Raw genomic sequence first — 21,596 nt, forward strand, 5'->3', positions numbered from 1 at the left:
CAGCTGGACACGTGGCAGGGCCCCCACTGCCCTCCAGAGCGCTGGGACGGGCTCAGGGACCTCAGTCCCTGACTCTCAGGGGCCTACAGCAGTCTCAGCCTGCTGGCACAGGAGCAAGTACCCTAGAGACCCCTCCTGGCAAGTCTGCACCATGGGTGTCAGGATAGGCAGTGACAGGGCCAGTGACAGGCACAGCTGCCTCTTGGCCCAGATGCCTCCTTCCAGGGGCACAGCACCACCTGACTCTGCTGAACCCATTGCCCTGTGTGCCCCCAAGGAACCACCCTCGTGGCTCTGGGATGACCCTCACCAGATTCAAGGGCATCTGGGTCTGGCTCCTCGTGGCATCCATTGCCATCTCTCCGAGGGGCCAAGAGGTAGGATTTTGGGGAGGTGGGGACACTCCTACCTGCTGAGGGGCAGGGAGGGCAGCAGCCCTGGAGATTGAGGTCCACCTGGGCAGGTGTGGGCCACCTTGCCAAAGAGCTGCCCTCGGCAGACTGCCCGGGGCTTCTGCACCTACTGAGCCCAGCAGGCAGCTGCTGAAATATTCTGCCCACTGCCACCAGGTCGGTCAGGGCAGAGGGCAAAGGGGGCCTGCCTGGGGTCAGGGCTGACAACAGGCGCGGGGACAAGGCCGTGGGGCGGTGTCCACGACCTCTGCACAGTGGTGTGGGGATTAGCTGCCCAGTGATTCTGGGGAGGGGACAGGACTAGTCCATGTGGCCTCCAGTCCTCGGATGTGCCAGGGCTGGTGGTCAGCACGCTGGGGGGCAGGAAACCGCAGTGGAGAGCCCCCCACACATGGAGGGGCAGGGAAGAGCCTGGCCCGCACAGGCCAGAGGGGGGGACAGGGGATCCCTGGCGGACTTTCATCTGAAGAGGGGTCCGACCTGCGTTTCCTATGCTCCGGGGGTGGGGGTGGGGTGGGGGTAGGGCTGTGCTGCTCCCGGGTAGGCGGGAGAGAAGGTGGGGACCAGACCCTCGCCTGGCCTAGGCAGACCCCCCAGGGAGCTGGATGCTCAAGGCTCCCCTCCCCTCCTCTGGGGGTGGGGTGCGGGCGTGTCCCTTCGGCCAATCAGCCGCAGGATTGGTCCGTGGGCGTGCGCAAGACCTCATTCGGGCCAATGAGAGCGGAGCCCGGGGACGGGGGCGGGGCGGGAGAAGAAGTGGGGTGAGCTGTGAAGGAGCCGGGTGGTAGGTGGCAGGTAGAGGGCGGGGAGGTAAGTGGGAGGTAGGGGGCGGGGAGGTAGGTGGGAGGTAGGGGGCGGGGAGGTGGGGGGACCGTCTGCCCGGTGGAGGGCCCAGGGCCATCCCCCCCAGGTGACAAATACTTGTTTCCTTCCGGGCTTGTAAACCGTAAACTGCCTCCAAACTGTCAAAACTTGCCTCTAAAGGTCAGGAGGTCATTCTTGGGTTTTGGGCCTGCAAGGTCCAGGATGGAACTCGCTCTGGATGCTGGATGGTGCACAGCGCCCCCCGCCCGCGGAGTGAACTTGTCAAGCCCCGTGGCATCTGCCAGGCCATGCTAAAATTAGCAGGGGCTCCTGAGTGATTAGGGTTAGGGATGGTGGGTGGACAGAATGCCAGGCTCTCCCGCCAATGGCCAGTGCGGTCACCCAGAAGAAAATCTTGACAAGATCAATCCCTTTCCTAAAATAGAGCGAAAGCGCCTTCACTATACCCAAGTGTGATGGGTCACTGACCCACCAGTCCCTGGCTCTGAGCCACTGTTTTTTCTGTGTGTGCGAGGCAGTGGCACTCGTTCCAGGTTTGGATGGGGCAGGGCTTCTGGACCAGCTGCCCTTCTCCTGTGCACAGCACCTGGGAAGAGGCTCCGGGTCCTCTGGCTCTCTCCTCCTGGAGGCAGGGGTAGACAAGGCCTCCACCTTTCTAGTCTGTCGGACTTGCTCTGCCCTCTCTAGCTTGCACTCTGACCAGCGTGCATCCTTCCCCAGAGCCCGTTCCTGGGGCCACCTCCTTGCATTCTGGGTGTCCAGTGTGGCAGGAAGAAGGTCCCAATGTCCCCACACCAGTCAATCCTGCGGAGCCAGACTCCCAGCCCTCCTATGCACCACCAGTTGCCCCATGTCACTGCTTCCTCTTTAGATGCGGAGGTGACACCAAATGGCTCAGTACTGGACTCCACATGAGGGTCTGACCTGTCCAGAGAAGAAGGTCCTGGAAAGGCTGGACCTCAGAGACAATGGCTTATGAGGGACAGGTGGTCCTAAAGAGGAGTGGATAAACATAGTTTCTGCTTAAGGGTTCTTAAAAACAACAACAGTGCAGAGCTGCCCGACAGTGGGCTCCCCCCCTTAATGGGGAGAGGCAGCAGGACATGTGACAGAACAGGGTCACAGGAAACCATTCTCATCCCTTGATCACTCAGAAAGCGGAGCAACAGCACTATTTCATTTTCTTCTTAATTTATCTCTAGGAAATAATCTGACATGTTTAGTGATAGAGGTTCTAGGATCAAAAGTGGCACACACAAACAAAAAGTGGCACGTGACCCACATATCCAAGTACAGGGAACCAGTTCAATCAGTTACGCCACATTCACGAGTCACGGAAGATGGTAGGACTGATCTGCCTTTGCTGGCGTGGAAAGATGCCCGTGACACGCTCTCTAAAGAGAATGTGCTGGCTCCAAGAGGGCCTCCAACCAGCCCTCCTCTGTCATTTGCCCCCTGTGCGGTCCCCACTGATGCTGAGTAGGCCTAGCCTGTGTAAGTACGAGGATATTGCAGAAATGGCAGTGTGACTTTTGAAGCGAGGCCGTCAGAGACACGGTGGCTTCCACCTCGCTCTCTCTCTTGGATTCTTCACCCTTCACAGGCTTGGCCAGTGCCAGCCTGGGAGGACAGGCAGGTCCTAAGGGGAGGTCTCCTGAGAAGAACTGAGTCCAGGCTCTGAAGGATGGAGGTTCACAGTCAAATTGTTCAACTTGGCTGACCCTGTATCCCCATGGGATAGAAAACAGGGCCAGAGCACCCAGCACGAGGGGCACCTGTGTGGGGTCTCTCTGCACTGATGCAACGGGGCCTGGAGGTCAGCACAGTGTTGCAAGTGTTTGCTTACCGCGGGGTAAACTGGCTGTGCCCTCGTGTGAGGGCCGGCCCGGGCCCAGGGGAGGGAGGGTGCCAGGCACAGAGCAAGGCGGAGTTGAGCCTAGATGCCGCAGAACATAAGGGGTCATGACACCGAGCCCCCGGCGGCCTCCACACACTGCCTGCTGTCCCACATGCTTTATGTGGACCACAAATGACCTGTGAACTCAGGGCTGGCACTTTTTACGTGGAGAAACCGAGGCCCATGGGAAAGGTCCCCAGGTCAGCCTGACCCCAGGTGTGCTAGAAGGTCAGTCAAGGCCAAGCACACACCAGAGGTCAGGAAATAGCCTCTGGAGCTGCTTCCAGGCTGGAAATGTTCAGAGACCTCAGCTTCAGCTGGCAGGTGAAGCGTCACAGCCTCCGAGGTCTGCAGTGCCCAGGGCTTGCTTCTGACAGCAGGTGGGGCTGGGGCAGGAGGCCTGGGCAGAAAGGGGCAGAGTGAGAGTGAGGGAGAGGAAGGGTTCTGCACATTGGTAGGCAGAGTGATGGATCCTCCAGGACCCCTTGTGGGGGAGGCAGGGTAGTGCTGGGGTAGAACAGGACTGTGAGGACTGACTGCCTGAAGACTGACTGCCATTCTCTGCCTGTAGGACTTGGGCAAGTCACTTAATTTCCTGAGCTTCAGTTTCCCTATCAGTAAAGTGGAGATAACAATTTCCTTCCCTCACAGCGCTGTTGACAGGACAGGACAGTGCAGATAAGATTCTTGGCTATCCACGCTATTCGATAACTTGTAGCTATTTTTGCTACCAGAGGTTGCTTTAGCCCCCGGGTCAGAGTTTAGAACACAGGCCATCCCATACTCTAGGTCTATGTGGGTCTAAAGCCAATCTTCTGTCCCTGTGCCTGCCGATTATTTTGTAGTGTTCTAAGGAGACAGGCAGGGAGCACAGTCTTTTTGATACCCGCCTTGCCCGAAATCAACGAGGCTTATCATCTGAAAAGAGAATGATTGGGGGACACCACAAATAATGGTGGAGAGAAAGAGAGAGAGAGAGAGAGAGAGAGAGAGAGAGAGAGGAACCATTGGCTCAGTTGTGATCATGTGCCATTTGGCGTCACGTACAACTTGTATTGCAAGACATCACTCGTTTTTCTTTTTTTTTTTTTAATTTTTTAAACGTTTATTTATTTTTGAGACAGAGAGAGACAGAGCATGAATGGGGGGAGGGTCAGAGAGAGAGGGAGACACAGAATCGGAAGCAGGCTCCAGGCTCCGAGCTGTCAGCACAGAGCCCGACGCGGGGCTCGAACTTGTGAACCACGAGATCATGACCCGAGCCGAAGCCGGACACTCAACCGACTGAGCCACCCAGGCGCCCCTCATTTTCAAATTAAAATTGTTAGAAATGTTTGTTCATCTTGCAGAACCCTCGCAGAATAAGTTACTCACAATCCAAGATTCTGCTGTATTTTGGAACTGGGGAGTCTGATCAGACAGTTACAGCAGCCAGGGGAGTGCTAGAGAAGGGAGAGGTTGCTGATGGCTTGTGAGTGAGCAGCGTGCACAAACCAGCCACCACACCTGATCCCTGTCATGGCATGGGGACAGAGCCCGTGTCCCGAGAGCAGCTGGCTGACTGAGGCTGTGTGTGTACTTTGCTTACTCTGGGTTTCTTGAGGACCTAGTGCACACCTTGTCTTTGTTTTAGCTCCAGCCCCAGCAGCTTCCCTGGCCACATGTAGCAGAGGACTTAGAGAGATACACAATGCCAGTTCAATGTTTTTTGCTTTTGTTTTCGTTTTTTGTGTGTTTGTTTGTTTTTAAATCCAGATATTTAAGGAATTCTCTGTCAGGTCAGGTTTCTCTGATGCAGAAACATCAGAACGGAAACTTCTCCAGTGACCACATACAAATACGGACTTTGAAAAACATTAAAAAATAAATACAGACTTTGCAGAAAATAGTTTGGAAAAGTCACTATACAAATGGACAACTGCAGTCCTCAACAAGCAAGAAAACCAGTCCTTATGGGGGAGAATCTAGTGTCCAGAGCTGCCATACTATACTACTCAAATGCCAAGGTCTCGGGGCACCTGGGGGGCTCAGTTGGTTAAGCTTCCGACTTCGGCTCAGGTCATGATCTCACAGTCTGTGAGTTCGAGCCCCACGTCGGGCTCTGTGCTAACAGCTCGGAACCTGGAGACTGTTAGGATCCTGTGTCTCCCTCTTTCTCTGTCCCTCCCCTGCTTACACACTCTCTCTCTCTCTCTCTCTCTCAAAAATAAGTAAACATTTAAAAAAACTTAATGCCAAGTTCTCAACAACAACAAAATTACAAAGAATACAAAGAAACAGAAAAATACGGTGCATTCATAGGAGAAAAAGAATTAATAGACATTATCCCTGAGGAAACATTGAAATCACCAAAGACATTCAATTAAACACATTCAATGAGCTAAAGGAAACCACAAAGAGCTAATGGGAATTAAGAAAATGATGTATGAATAGATAGAGAATGACAATAAGAAGTAGAAGTTATATAAAGGAACCACACAGAAATTCTGGAGCTGAAAAGTACAATAGCTGAAATGAAAAACATAAAATGCTAGAGGGGTTCAACAGCAGATGTGAGCAGGCAGAAGACAGAGTCAGTGACCCCGAAGGGAAGACAGAGGCTATCCAGTGTGCTCGACAGAAAGGGAAAAGAGTGACAGAAAATGAACAGAACCCGAGGAAACTTCAGGGTGCCATGAAACACATCAGCATGAGTATTGCAGGAGTCCCAGAAGGTGATGAGAGACGGAAAGAGGCAGAAAAAGTATTTGGAAAAAACACGGGGAAACAACTTCCCAGACATAATGAAATACATGAATATACACATTCAAGAAGGCTCAAACCATAAAATTCTTTTTTTTTAATTTTTTTTAACGTTTATTTATTTTTGAGACAGAGAGACAAGAGCATGAACAGGGGAGGGGCAGAGAGAGAGGGAGACACAGAATCGGAAGCAGGCTCCAGGCTCTGAGCCATCAGCCCAGAGCCCGACACGGGGCTCGAACTCACGGACCACAAGATCGTGACCTGAGCTGAAGTCAGACGCTTAACCGACTGAGCCACCCAGGCGCCCCTCAAACCATAAAATTCTTAGAGGAAAACGTATGTGCAAATCATGACCTTGTGTTTGGCAATGATTTTTCTTAAATATGACCCCCAAAATAGGTAAATTTGACTTTATCAGAGTTGAAATCTTGTACATGAAAGCCCGCTGTCAGGACAGTGAGATGACACCCACGGGATCTGTCTGATGAGGGTCTGATATGCAGGTTTTAGTACAAAGAACTCTCACAACTCAGCGACAAAGAGACAAACGACCCAGTTGAAAAACGGGCAAAGGATGTGAACAGACACTTCTCCAGAGAAGACAGACCAGTGGACAGAAAGCACACGAGAAAATGCTCAACGTCAGTAACATTTAGGAAACAGACCAAACCACAGTGAGATGCCACGTGAAGCCTTTGCGGGCAGCTAGATTACACATCAAAAGGACGTGTGGCTGGGGTTGTGGAGAGAGTGAGACCACACACACTGCTGGCAGCCGTGTGAACTGGTTCAGCTGCTGTGGAAAACACGGGCCGCCCAGCGATTGCAGGCCTGGGTACACTCCCCGCAGAACCCAAACGAGGGACTCAGACACCTATGCATCAGTATCTGTCACCATGCTATTACCACGGCCAGAAGGCAAACGAGCAAACAGAACACGCGGGCACACACACTGTTCAGTCATGAGACGCAATCCGGTCCTGACACGCGCCCAATGGTGGCGCCCAATGGCTGCGCTCAGTGACCTAAGCCAGACCCAAGGACACATGGTAGGTGACCCCGCTGACGTTAGATACGGCACATTCATAGTGACGGTAAGCAGATCGTGGCTCCCAGGGGAATGTGGGAGGAGGGATGAGGTCTTCCTGACTTTCTCGCTGGGACAATGGAAGGGTTTTGGAAGAAATGGTGACAGTTCCACAATATCAAGAATGTAATCAGTGCCACGGAGTTGTACATGTAAAAAGTGGTTCAAGTAGTGAATTTTATGTTTTACCACAATAAAAAAAGGAGAGAATTGGGGGTGCCTGGCTGGCTCAGTCGGTAGAGCACGTGACTCTTGATCTCAGGGTGGAGAGCTCAAGCCCCATGTTGGACGTGGAACCTACTTGGAAAGAGAGAGAGACTGACGGCCACGCTGCTTATTTTACAGTAAAATCATGTCTCTTCCTTCCCCAGACGGGTCAGCACTCAAGCATGCACTCTGCAGGCGCCTCGCACTGGGGGTGTGAGCAGGGCAGGGAAGTCAGCGTCTTCTGGACCCCCTGGACTGGACATAAGCCTGAAGTGTGTTTTGAGAGGGCCCCTTCAGTTGTCTGGTTAACAAAGAGCCTCGGCCCTACGGCGAAGACTCATTTGATGGTAAGGCCCTGTCACCATGACCTTAGATGCTACTAAGCCACCAGGGGGACGGTTAGGGTTAGGGGTTAGGGGCTAGGGTTAGAGTTAGGGTTAGGGGTTAGGGTTAGAGCTGAGGTTAGGGTTAGGGTTAGGGGTTAGGGTTAGGGTTATGGAAGAAGGAAGAAAGTAGATGTGAAAACCATAACTGAGAGAGAGCCCCGTTACTGTTACTGTCTGTGAGCCTGCAGGTGGTACGTCTACGTAGTTTTTGTGGAACTGTTTTGTGAAAGCCTGATGCGTGTGGTCTGAAAATTCCATTGCTCTCTCAAGCCACAGAATATTCCGTGGGCCTTAAAGTTTGTCGTAGAGAAGTAGGGTGTGAAGGGGTTTTTTTCTTGGAATGTTGGCTCACAGACTGATCCCCCCAAGTGTGAGGCTTGTGCCACTGCTTTTTCTCCACAGGGAGCAACCTGAGTCCCTGGAGACACGTGTCCCCACCTGCCCATCTTCTGTATTCTCTATCTTTCCCTCTTTCAATGTGGATGTTTGCTGAAGACGCCTGCATGTGCTCCCCTCACCCAGAAGTGTGGAAGAACACAAGCTTCCATAGCTCCCAGACCACCGGTTCACCCTCAGTGGTGTGTGTACGCAGTGGAGATGCCCACACTGGCCCCTGCTATGGAGGCTGCGCGTGATTTGATGTCATTGCCTTTGTAGGCGATGAGTGTGCATTCCATGGTGAAGAACATAGGCATTCGTGGACATGCTGTGGCCGGGTGTGTGGACCGTGGAAGAGACTGCCAGGTATGGGCCACAATGCACCATGGTAACAGCACCAGGCACGTGGCTGGCCTGTGTTCTATATTCCTAGCCTCCCTGGCCGTGACTCGTATCTGTGAAATTTGAGCAGAAATGATCTGTCCATTTGTGGGTCAGGCTTTTCAGAAGTGAATGGTGCTTCCATGGCCTTTCTAAACTTTATGTGGGCTACTCGGGCAGGGAGATGAGGAAGAGGACCCAGTGGCTGGCTAACACCTGCACCTGGTTATTAGGGGAGTGAGAGATACAAGTCCACGGAGTTGACATATTTCCTGTTTTGGTGAATTGGCTACAGCAATTAAGCGTGGCCTAATTAATACCCAGAATGATAGCATCAGTGAACAAAAACAGAGATCAGAAAGGGCCTTGAATCGCTTTGTAGTTACCATTATCGAGTACCTAATTTGTGCTCTGTCTGAGGTTACGGAAGTGACTCATGTTCAGTTCTGTAGCTGCGAACAATCTGGCAGAATAAATAAGCAAATAACCAGCTCAAGCTGACGCTGGCAGAGCACGGCGTCTTTCGGGGGTGTGGAGGGGACTGACGGGGCTCTGGACGGGGCCTCTCATGTCTCCTTCCTACAGCCCTTGTGTGTGGGTGGAAAATGGCAGGTAGAGAGTGACATTCCCTGCACAGGGGCCAGCAGACAATGCCAGAAGCATTTGGAGAAACACAGACACTCACAGTGGCTTGAACTTAACACACACCCAGCAAGTGGGGCTGTTGTAAATGGCACTTGGGCTGAACAGGAAGTTTGAGTTTGGTTACTGACCCTTTATAAATGAATAACCATGAGTGTTCTGAACACAAAACATATGGCCAATAGCCAAAGCAGTGCTCAAAGGGACATTTCATACCCTTACAAAAGTCAGTGAGCTAAGCATGCGCCTCAGGATGCTAAAAACCTTAACATGCAGAAAACAAAGTAAGCCTAAAGAAAATTAGAATTAAAAATTCAATAATGGTAAAAGCAGAAATGACTGATACAGAAAACACAAAAACAAAACCAACAGTAAAGTTGATCCGCAAACCCCAAACCCTTGGAAAAGGACAATAAAATAGCAAAGTCTTGGTAATCTGATCAAGGATAAACTAAAGGCATCCACAGGCAACTTTAGACATGAGAAAGGGAACTTGAAAAGTTTTCTGACTTATAGGTAAGGCTTCCTTCAGGGGCGCCTGGGGGGCTCGGTCAGTTAAGCATCTGGCTCTTGATTTTGGCTCAAGTCACAATCCCAAGGTCATGGGATTGAGCCCCACATCAGGCTGTGTGCTGACAGCACGGAGCCTGCTTGGGATTTTCTCTGTCTCTCTCTCTCCGCTCCTTCCCTGCTTGCACACTCTCTCTCAAAATAAATAAATAAACTTAAAAAAAAAAAGAAACAAAAGGCAAAACCAAAGACCAATGGTGTCCAGGGCCTGGGAGGGGGGGGGGTGCTGACAGCCAGGAGCAGGGGCCAAGGGAACTATTTGGGAGACAGAATCTCTGGATGGTATCCTCATGGTGATGCCGGTTACCTGTGTTCATTTGACAAAAGTCATCAGACTGCACACTTAAAAAGGTAAATTTTACAGCCTGCATATCATCTCCAAGAGCAGCAGATGAGGCTAGGGGAGCAGGGGTGCAGCCAGAGGAGGGAAGATACAGGGCCCTAGAGACAGCCTGCCTGCTTGCCTGCACGGCAGGGCTCTCCCCGGGAGGGCCTGGGACCTGCGCCTCATGGTCCCAGCTTCCTCAGGGCTCAGGCAAGCACACGTCCTCGTGGGTTTGTCTGTGTGCCTGTGAAGCCGGCGATGCTCCCCGCCCAGACCTGCGCAGAGGCAGCCCAGCGTTCCGCAGGACTGTCGTCGCCTGGATGACAGCTGAGTCTCCCTGCCCTGGCCAGCTCTGCCCGAGTCAGAGCCGTCCTCGTCCCCGGGGGCGAGGAGGCCCTGGCTCACTAGGCACGGCTCCTGCCACATCCCGCTCCTCTTTCTCCGGCTCACAGCCAGACGTCACTTGGACAGCATCGCTATGAGAAGCCGCTGAAAGGACAGCGAGACCCCATCCATCCTGGGCCCCAGCACCAGGGGACACCCCAGCCCTTCACAGGTTCGCACGGCTCAGCAGCTACCCCACAGTCAGAGGCCAGAGTGGCCTGGGAGCCATCTCTGCAACTGGGTCATGGGCCCTGGCTCGGGCCAGATGGGTGGGCCTCTCCTGGGCCATGAGTGGGGCTGCCCACGCTCCCAGGGGTGGGGGCTCACGCTCTTTCCGGCCACCACCGCCCAGCCCCCTTCTTCTTGTCCAGGGAGCCTCTGTTTCACCCAAGGGCCCGCTGGCAATGCACCCGGTGCTGGGGGACAGACCAGCCTTCTGTTACACACCCTCCTTTGTGAGATGTCCAGAGGTGTGCAGAGAGAGGCCTCGGGGGACGATACACGGGCAGAAGTCCTGCCCTTCTTGTTTTTGGAGCATCTCTGGGCGTGTTGGACCGAGGCGCTGTGGCCTGCAGGCCAAGATAGTGGAGCTGACCCAGAGCCTGGCGTCTGGCCGGCACTGTGCTGGGCTGCGAACCACCTACTCCAGACTGTTCATTATATGAGATTCTGAACCCTGCAGAGAAGTTCAGTGTTGGCTGGTGTGGCCTGAAGGACTCTCCGTGTTTACACCGGCCGCATGTGGGAAGCAAGGCGTGGGGCTCAAACCCGTAGTTACTTTCAACACGGCAGGCTCAAGAAAGGCCCAGGGAGTCGAGGCAGGAGCTGGACTGGACTCCCTTCCAGGTTATGGCTTTCCGGGAAAACTGACCTGAGCAGAGAGGGTGAGCAGATCGGCCTTCCTGAGACCTGACCCTCTGACCTGCCTGGGCCATGTCTGAGAGCCCGTGGCTGTGGCTGGGGCTCCCCGCACACTGCCCCCTCGCTCTGGCCCTGCCAGCTGCAGACATGGGGGGTGGGGTGCACTATGTCTGGAAGGATCGAGGGAAACGTTGTCTTCGCCCCTCTGACTTGCTCCGGGAGTAACTGCTCCACTGGCCAAACGGGAGGACGCCGCTCCCCACGGAGTGTCCTGATTATGGTGCTTGAATTGCACTCGTGACCTGTGCAGCAGCCTTGGAAATGTGTTGGGGACCCGACTCCCAACATGAGGAGCCTACACCACTTGTTTTAATTGGAAAAAAGGATGCCCACCTGAAAACTCCATCTAAATCTCCAAATGTCACTAAAACTCTGTCTGTGTAACAGTCCACCTAGGAGTTCTGCACAGTAGCAAGCGTGTAAAGCACAAAGTACCTACTTCCTTAACCCTCAGCTCTCAACTGTGGCTGTTTGTGTGGAGCTGCTGCAGACCTGTCCTGTCTGTAATATACTGTGTGGGGCCTGCCGAGATCCCCATCCATCTGTGAAGTCACCCCACCCGGAAATACCGGCGACATCGTGCACGCCTAGGACTGGCAGACTGGGGACATTTATTCACATTTCGTTAGTGGTTTATCTGAAATTCAAATTTAACTGGGCATTCTGAACTTTCATCTGCTGAGCCTGGCCGCCCTCGCCTCCACATGCCGGACCCCGGCCAGCGGCGGACTGCTACAGGGGTACCGCATCTGTCCCTCCGGAGGGATGATGGAGGAACTCATGACGCTGTTCACGCTCTAGAGCTCCTAGCGGGATCAGACCCGAATCTGCGTCCACCCAGTCTTACCCTCTGAGCGTGCTCTCAGAAGCTTCATCAAAGGCCCCCACCCACCCCTGCTGCCCAAGGGAGCCACCACCCACGTGGTCTGGGACCAAGGCTCTGGGGGAGGGGTCAGTGCACCTGAGTGGCCGCTGAGAGGTGATACAATCACCAAACAGAAGAAGCGGCTGGCTCGGGGCTCTGGATTTAAAAGGAAGCATCAGAGGAAGAGGTTGCCCGGCAGCATTGGTCTCCTGCAGCCAAAGGTGGGCGGAGCTGGAGGGCAGGTGCTGCACGCACTGTAGGGCCCAGAGGAGGCTGCAGGGTGCAGCTGGGTGCCGGCAGGTGGCGGCATCTTCTGATTCGCATGGTGCTGATACTCCGTGGCTCATCTCAGGTGTGTCAACGTGGCATCGAGCAAGGAGTTGAGGAGAGGGACACGTGACTGGTCTTCTCAGCGTGTGGTTAGATGGTGTGAGGATTGCCAGGAGCCCTCTGGGCTCACAGAACAGCTTTGTTGTAGAAGGAGACTCTCTCACGTGAAGACCAAGCAGAAGTCTCAAAGAGAAAGGCAAGCCCTCATCAGAAACTGCTTTAGCCTCGCCTCCTGGCCACACCGAGGGCCACATGTCAGGGTGGCCCAGCTGGGGAGGCGGTGGACCCACCAAGGAGAGGAGGGGAAGGAAATATGCCCGAGGAGCTGTGAGCCCCGCTGACACGTACCGGCAGGTGCAGGGTCAAGGGAGGCACACTGCGCAGGAGGAGAGAGAGACTGTGCTGACACGGGTGTTCTCAGTGGTGCAGGACTTAGCACCCTGGCAAGGGTCACGAGAGACGGCTCAGTACGTTGCTGAGGGTAGTTCTTGGAAGTTTGAGAAAAGCAATACTCACTTTAAGTGCTTGAGTTTATATTGAAGATTGTGGAGGAAGTAGTCAGAAGAGGAGAAATGGGTCCATCACCACTGTTCTGCTCCATGAGATTAAAAACCCACATGCTGGCCATGCTCTTGGGAGGGCAGGGAGGACAGTCTATTTGCCAAGGCAGTAGGAGACATGCCGGTGCGGGGACGCCAGCCGAGAGGCTCACTGGGAGCTGTCCTCCCTCGACCAGGGCTGGATGCCCAGCCAGTGGCAGTGGGGGGTGACAGATCCCTTAATGGCAGAGACCAGAAGTAAAATGCACATAATCACGGTGCTGGGTGACAAGGTCAGACTCACTGCCCGGGGGCTTAGTCTACAGGGCTCTGAGGAGAAAGCTAACAGGGTGTTGTATCCTTAGGGTCAAGAAAGGATGAGCACAAGGCTGAGGTCGGCCACCCCGGTGGAGAGTCCCAACAGAAAGGCATAGCTTCCAAACCTGGGCAAGTGAGTTCCCAGGTCCAGAACTTGCCGACTGAAGGGGAACTGAGTGCCCATGAGGAAGGAGCCTGTGACGCCACAGCAGGTGCACGTGATAGGGATCCGTGGCTATTTGCCAGCGTATGTCAGAGGTGCTGTAGGCTCGGTTCCAGAGCACCGCGATAAAGTGAGCCAGACAAGCGTTTTGGTTTCCTAGTGTGCACAAAAGTCGTGTTGAAACTACACTGTGGTCTATTCTGCATGCATCAGCATTATGTCTTACAAAACAGCGTTCACACCTTAATTTAAAAGCACTTTATCACTAAAATGTGCTAACCATCCTCCGAGCTTCCGGTGAGTCGTCATCTTTTTGCTGGCGGGGAGTCTGCCCGAGGCTGGCGGCTGCCGACAGATCAGGGTGGTGGCAGCTGAAGGCCGGGGTGGCCGTGACTACTACTCAGAATAAGACAACAGGGAAGTTCGCTGCACTGATGGTCTCTTCCTTTCACCAAAGTTTTCTCTTTGGTGTGTGGTGCCGTTTGACAGCGTTTTACCCACAGAACTTCTTTCAAAACTGCTCAGACCCTGCCGCAGCCCCCTCCACAAAGTCCACGTGATATCCTGGGTCCTCTGTTGTCGTTCCCACAATCGTCAGGGCATCTCCACCAGGAATGGACCCCACGTCCAGTAACCACGAGATGCAGCAGTTCAGGTCCACCCTCAGGCTCCACTTCTGATGCCGGTTCTCCTGCTGCTCCTGCCACCCTGCAGTGACTTCCTCCCCGAAGCCCTGAACCCCTCAGAGCCCTCCCTCAGGCTGGAATCAACTCCTTCCACACTCCTGTTCATGCTGAGGTTTTGACCTCTTGCCACAAATCACGGAAGTTCCTAATGGCATCCAGAACGGTGAATCTTTTCCAGAGGCTTTCAGTTGACTTTGCCCAGATCCATCAGAGGGATCACCACCTATGGCAGCTGTGGCCACACGAAATGTACTTCCAAACGATAAGTCTCGAAAGTGGAAATGACTCCTTGAACCCAGGCTGAGGAATGGATGCCGTGTCAGGGCATGGAAACATCTATGAGCGCTCCTGGGTGACCAGGCACATCGTCAGTGAATGGTAATATTTTGAAAGGAATCTTTTTTCTCTGAGCCATTGTGGGCTCAACAGTGGGCTTAAAATCATCTGGTAAACCATGTTGTGAGCAGATGTGCTGGCTTTTTTTTTTTTTCTTATTACATTTCTTTATTTTTGAGAGGCAGAGACTGAGCACAAGTGGGGGGTGGCAGAGAGAGGAGGAGACAGAATCTGAAGCGGGCTCCAGGCTCTGAGCTGTCAGCATAGAGCCTGACGTGGGGCTCGAACTCACCAACTGTGAGATCATGACCTGAGCCAAAGTCGGACACTTAACAACTGAGCCACCCAGGCACCCCATGTGCTGTCTTATCCAGGCTTCGGGCAGAGCAGAGTTAACATAATTCCCAAGGCCAGTCACTGAGCACTGGCTTCAGCTTTGAGTCACCAGCCGTTAGCCCCTCACAGGGGTCAGTCTGTCCTTTGAAGCCAGGTACTGACTTCTCTCTGGCTATGAAAGTCCACGATGGCACCTTCCAGAAGGAGGCTGCTCCATCTACACGGAGATTCTGTGGGTCAGTGGAGCCACCTTCGAGAATTCTCTTGGCCGGACCTCCTGGATGACGGGTGGCAGCTTCTACGTCAGCACCTGCTGCCTCGCCCTGCACTCGGATGTCGTGGAGACACCTTCTCCCCTTAATCCCACCAGCCAGCCTCTGCTGGCTCCAGACTTTTCTTCTGCAGCTCCCCCACCCTCGGCCTTCACAGAATCGAAGAGTCAGGGCCTTGCTCTGGATTGTGCTTTGGCTGAAGGGTATGTGTTGTGGCCGGTCTGATCTTCTCTCCAGACCTTTCAAACTGTCAAGACTTTCACCCTCTTATGGTCCGTGTGTTCACTGGAGTAGCACTTGCGATGTCCTTCAAGAACTCTTCCTTTGTGTTCTCAGTCTGGCTAATGTTTGGTGCAGGAGGCCCAGCTTTCGGACTGTCTCAGCTCTCAACATGCCTTTCTCGCTGGGCTGAGTCCTTTCTAGCTTTTTTAAAAGTTTATTTATTTATTTTAAGAGAGAGAGTATGTGAACGCATGCCAGCAGGGCAGGGGCAGAGAGAGGAGACAGAGAATCCCCAGCAGGCTCATCACTGTCAGCACAGAGCCTGACACAGGGCTCAAACTCATGAACCGTGAGATCATGACCTGAGCCGAGATCAAGAGCCAGATGCTTAACCGACTGAGCCACCAGGCGCCCCGCTAGCTTTTGATTTAAAGTGAGAGATATGTGACTCTTCCTTGAGCAAGCAGAGGCCCTTGTAGGGTTGTTAATTGGCCTGACTTCAATACTGTTGTGTCTCAGGGAACAGGGAGCCCCGAGGAGAGGGAGAGAGACACTGGTCAGTGGAGTGGTCAGAACACATTTAGTGGTCAGGTTTGCCTTCTTGCATGGGCGTGGTTCATGGCACCCCAAAGCAATGACGATACTAACATCAAAGATCACTGAACACAGATTACCACAACAAATACAACAAAAGAGTTTGAAATATGAGAATTACCAGAATGGGAACAGGGACATGAAGTGAGCAAATGCTGTTGGAAAAATAGTGCCAGGAGACTTATTCAACACAGAACTGCCACAAACCTTCACTCTGTAAAGAACACAATTATCTGTGAAGTTTAACAAAGCAAGGTGTGCCTGTTCTTAAAGACACTGTGTAAGAGTGATACTGGGATATTTTGATGACTATTTCATGGCAGTTGACACTGATATCTAGGGTCCCAAAGTGCTATCATGTCTCCCCCATTAGCCTAGGAGCACATTGGGGTAAGGTGGCCCTGTCCAACTCACACAGGATCTGCTGGTTCCCCAGCCACCCAGTGCTCCCTTCCCTGCATCCTGAATGTAGAGTTGAAATAGATTTACGTAGCTGCTGCCAGAACCCACACAGTGGTTCCTTGGCCTACAGAAGAAGCACATTTGTAACAGGGAAGGCCAGGTGCAAGCCTCTGAATGCACACACACTCACACACGTGCACACACACACACTTTCACACACACACTTGCGCACGGACCCATGCACACTAACCCACACACTGGCACATATGCACAATCCCACACAAGCACACACATGTGTGCACACACTTGCACATTAATGCACACTCATGCATGTGCACGCGCACGCATGCACACGCACGTGCACACTCTCACAATGCACTCCTGCATGCACACTCGTGCGTGGAACATGCACACTCATGCATACACTGGCACACGTACACTCCCACACACCACACGCTTACACATACATGCACACACACACACACACACACACATACACCTGCCAGCCAAAAGAAAAGCATCAATACTGAGAAGAATGACAGAAATCGTTGTTGTTCTTAGAGACATGGAGGTTCAGGGTAGTGGGTCACATCTGTCACTGTTAAATTCTACAGTCTGGTCCCCATAAGGACTGGTGGGACTGGGGCAGAGGACGGCGACCCGCACACACTCAGAGGGGAGCCTGGTTGCAGCTGGTGTGCTGGAGGCAGGACTCCTGGGGCCGAGCAGTGCCGTTCACAGCAAGCAGCTACCAGCCTGGCAAACGTGCTGTTAGGGCCTGTGCCCCCCACCCCCCGGGGCTCATATACTGAAGCTGTCCCCCAACGATGTTGGGAGGTGAGCAGGGTTAGGTGGTCACGAAGCTGGGCCCCGTGAAGCAGTGGGAGCTCGTGTTCTCCCCACCAGCACCGCAAGGTGGCCAGGACCCGGCCCTGCTGGTGCCTCCATGTCAGACCCCCAGCCTTTGGAACTGATGGGAAGGAGGGTCTACAGTATTTCGTTATGGCAGCCTGAGCGGACTAGGACATCTGGTTTTTCAATACCCCTCAGGAAGGAAGAGCAGGAGCAGCGAGCCTACTTTCACAGTCTTGCCCCAAAGTGATGTGAATTCTCCCCTCTTGATCACAGTTCGGCACCATGAGGCCCAGGCTGACTGGACACTCCACGGAACCGACACATGGCATTGTGACAGTGGGCAGGACGCCAGGCAGGACGCACCGAGAGCAGGAAGGGGTAAGAACTACAGTGTCCCATGGGGTGCCTGGGTGGCTCAGTAGGTTGGGCATCCAACTTTGGTTCAGGCCATGATCTCACAGTCCGTGAGTTGGAGCCCTGTGTCGGGCTCTGTGCTGACAGCTCAGAGCCTGGAGCCTGTTTCAGATTCTGTGTCTCCCTCTTTCTCTCTCCTCCCCCACTAATGCTCTGTCTCTCTCTTCTCAAAAGTAAATGAACGTTAAAAAAAATTTTTTTTAATAAGAAAAAAAAAAGAACTACGGTGTCCTGGTGAGACACACGCTCTCTGGGAAAGATCCAGGGACCGGCCACGTCAGTGAAGTGTGTGGGGGCCCGGTGTTCTGGGACAAGCCAGGACAATCACTTTAAAGTAAGTGACAAGTGGTCGTGCTTCTTTGTCACGGGACAAGGTGCATGTTTGATAGAGGCCGCTCTGGATTTTGGAGGCAGCATATCGTGCACTTAGCAATACTGTTCCACCGTATCAATCAGATAAAACAGAAGGCTGAGAGTTCAAGTGGAGCCAGAGAAGGAAAGGGCTCTGTGTCTGGTTTGGACCCTGACGCCACTTGACCTGGCAGGCTTGACTCAGATGTTACACATGCAGAATGTGCTAGACCCTGAGGGGAGCGTCACAGACCAGAGCCCTGGGCTGTGGACCAAGCCCCTGCCGTCCGCCGCTGAGGACCAGACACCACGTAAAGAGCAGCTCCTGGTGTCCCAGCGGGCCCTGGTAGAGATGGAGCATCCGACTGTGGGACACCGGGTGCCCATGTGGCCAGAACTGCCTATCAGGAGCTCAGGGCCATCGGACCCACTGAGTCACTAGAGCAGGCCGGGCCAGCAGCAGTCTGTCATTAGATGGAATCAGGCCTGCGCGGGCCCAGAGGGCATGGGTCAGCTGCAGGAACAGGTGGTCCACACCCTCCCGTCACCTCCCACTCTTGCACGGATGCCCCCATGCCTCTCCCTCTGCTCACACACATATGGCCTCACAGCAGGGACTGGAGGAGCTCAGAAACCCACCCCACATGTGGTTCACGGACAGGTCGGTTTGGTGTGTTAGTGCGTTTGTGTGTGAGTGGCAGCGGGACCACTCAGGGGTGGCCCCGAAAGACAGGGGTGAGGGGAGCCCTCTCACTGGTCAGCGATTTGGATGAAGCACCCGTTTATTCACCTTATGTGGAGAGAGGCGGCCCGAGGGAAAGACGTGCGTAGGCCCACAGGCAGGGGTGAGTAGTGGCCCAAAGGAGCAGGACCGAGGGCTGAGCGCCACGAATGGTGTGGGAAGGAGGGACACAGACATGTCTGCAGGCACGGGCACGTGTGTGGGGTCTAATGGCTGCTACCGAGGAGGCAGCTCCCAGGGTCAGCTCAGTGTGAACACGATGTCCACTCACAAGGGAGCCTGGAGGCGGAGACGGACGGCGTGTGTCCCCCGCACAGCTCAGGGAGGTGGTGAGTACCATTTATGGTCTCAACCGACGTGGGGGCTGTAGTGCTCACTAGGCATCCACCTGCCGACTCCCCAGCATCCTGTACTGGGATGGAGTGGGCTTGAAATGAGGGGCTCCATCTGAGCCACGTAAGGGTCTGAAGGTCGTGCACTGCATTGGTGCCTCCCCCCGGCACCCCCCACGCCCCGCTGCTGTGAGTGATGGAAATGTCCAGATTATCCAAGGACTCACCCCAGGGGTACGAAAGGCTGGCCCCTTTCCCTCCGTGGCCCCCAGGGGTCAGGCTGCAGCTTCGGGCCAGCTGAGCCCATGTCGCTGCCTGGCTCCGCCCGGCTCCTGCTCTGCGTCTCACTTCCACGCAGGCTCCGTGGACGGCACGCCTGTCTAAGCCGCCATCCCCAGAACCCCCATCTCAGCCTCTGAGTCTGGAAACAGACACAAAGTGCTGTTCCTTCGTTCGGCACCTGGCCTGGCATCAGTGACTCACAGCCAGGCCGACGGCAAATGAGGGATGACACCCTGACACCCTCTTGGGAGAAGGACGGACACAGGACACCCTGAGCCAGGACCCAGCCCGTGTGTTATACTTGATTTCCGTCCTGGTAGTGAATTCTGGACAAACAATCCTGCAAGTTGCCAGAGTGAGTACCGAGACAGTGAGTGACACATGGCAGGAGACCACCGCATGCCAGAGACACGGGGTCCCCAGGTCAGGGCCTGGACAGCAGAGACCGCTGCGGTCCCCTGCACCTCAGCCCCAGCTGTCCGCCAGAGGGGCTGCTGCTGCTGTCCGCCACCGTAGAGGGCCTGGTTCATGCCATCCCTGCTTATCCGCGCTTGTGCAAGGGGACTCTGGAGCCGATATGGGCTCCCAGAGGGGAAGCCTCGTTTCCTTTCTCTTTCTTTGCTGTTATAGAGCTTTAAAAACCTTTTGTAATAGAGATTTTCAAGTTTCAAACGTGCACAAAGGTAGAGAGAGTAGTGTAATGAGCCCCACGTGTACCCATCACCCACTGTCAACAGCGGCAGCATTCGGTGGTCACGTATTTTTACACAGGTTTTAAACTACATTCTCCCACAGGTAGGGTGTGGGAAGGCCAGACTGGCCTGTTTACCTGGCTCCCCCACCAGGGCGTGAACACCCTGCAAGGACACAGGCCACAGCTTTTGTGTTTGCTGCCACATTCCCCGGACCACAGGGAATGACCTCTGCAGGTGACACTCAAGCCACTGCTGAGCGCCCTGGCATCCAGGGGAGGAAGCAGACAGCTCTCCTTGGGGCTGGGGGCTCCAACGCTGTGGCCTCTCTCTAGGTGCTCTTCTTAATTCCATGGCCTGGCTGTTAGGTTGGTGACACCAGTCCTGACGCCTGCCCTGAGCCCCTAACCACAGCACCAACTAGCTCCTTTGCAACCTTGTTTAGGGGCTGGCAGACATCTCGCTTTGCTCTGTGCTGGACTGGCTTCTCTGCACTCGGCCTGCATTCTAACCCCTGCTCCCCTGGACACCAGGGCCAGAAGGCTGAGAACTACATTCCTCAGACTCTCTGTCAGCCAGGCTTCTCCTGGTGACCAGCCACCACGGGCCACAGTCCTGGATATTTGGAAGGTCTGTGGCAGTTGGCCCTCCAGCTTTGACAGACAGGAGTGCTTGCAGGCCTGGATGCATGACCCAGCTTCATGAGTGTGAAGGCCACAGTGGCAGCAGAAGCTTCCGGGCCCTGGGATGGTAACACGGGGGCGACGGCGGCCCCTGGCTCTGCTCCTTCCCCACCCTTCCAACGCTTTCCGCACTCAATTCCCCAAAACTAAACCTTTCTGCTTAGGATTCCCAGCGTGGGCTCAGTTTCTCCCGAACCCCAATACCTCTGTCCTGAGCCAACATCTTCTCTCAACTTGATCATGGCAAAACCCCTGGCCGTTCTATTTCCATCCTTGCCCCATAAAATCTCTTTTCCACTTGACACCTAGAGTCGTCTTTGAGATGTACAAATTGAGTAATGTAACTACCTGATCAAACACCTCATAGGATCCAGGCTAGGAGACCAGGAGTCTGGAGACCCAGGAGATCAGGATAAGAGGAGACCCAGGAGGCCAGGAAACCCAGGAGACCCAGGACCAGGACACAGGAGACCAGGAGACTCAGGAGACCAGGAAACTCAGGAGACCAGGAGAGCAGAAGACCAGGACACCAGGAGACCCAAGACACCAGGACACCAGGAGACCTAGGAGATCAGGAGACCCAGGAGATCAGGACACCAGGAAACTCAGGAGAATGGGATACCAGGAGACCACGACACCAGGACACCAGGACACTAGGAAACTCAGGAGACCAGAAGACCAGGACACTGGGAGACCCAGCAGGCCTGGGAGCACGGGGGAGGAACTAGCTGGAACTAATGTGGGCCTCTCTGGTTGTAAGCAGACAAGCCCAGGGAGGCCGAGAGGCACAGCAGCTTGTCTGTCCGCTCTGAGGCCAAGAGCTCACCTCCCTCAGGGGAGGGTGGCTGTGATGACCAGCAGCTGGCCAGAGGGGTGGACAGGGCGGAGGGCTCCATCCGGCAGGGCCTGGGAGGTACCAGGGCACTACGAGGGGCCAGAGGTAAGGAGGAGCTTGGCCACTGAGCATCCTATGGAGGTAGAGACACGAATAGGGCCATGGAGACGTAGGAGGTCGAACCAG

General features: G+C 54.3%; 1 protein-coding gene across 2 annotated transcripts in view; it reads right to left on the bottom strand.

The window, feature by feature from the left end:
- The window catches only part of GCK (glucokinase), a 39,165-nt gene that overhangs the window by 11,692 nt on the left and 5,877 nt on the right, over positions 1 to 21,596 (bottom strand). Inside the window, exon 1 of one of the 2 annotated variants that reach the window (XM_047096437.1) lies at positions 311 to 358. The exons of the other annotated variant lie outside the window; for it this stretch is intronic. Within the exon in view, the coding sequence (XP_046952393.1) occupies positions 311 to 358 (48 nt within the window). Of the gene's footprint in view, positions 1 to 310; positions 359 to 21,596 lie in introns of those variants that run through there. 2 annotated transcript variants of the gene reach the window in all.

The sequence above is a fragment of the Lynx rufus genome, unplaced genomic scaffold, assembly GCF_022079265.1.
Source record: "Lynx rufus isolate CCGP_SWC_20201006 ecotype Redwood Valley unplaced genomic scaffold, mLynRuf1.p SCAF_4, whole genome shotgun sequence".
In the NCBI taxonomy this organism is placed as follows: Eukaryota; Metazoa; Chordata; class Mammalia; order Carnivora; family Felidae; genus Lynx; species Lynx rufus.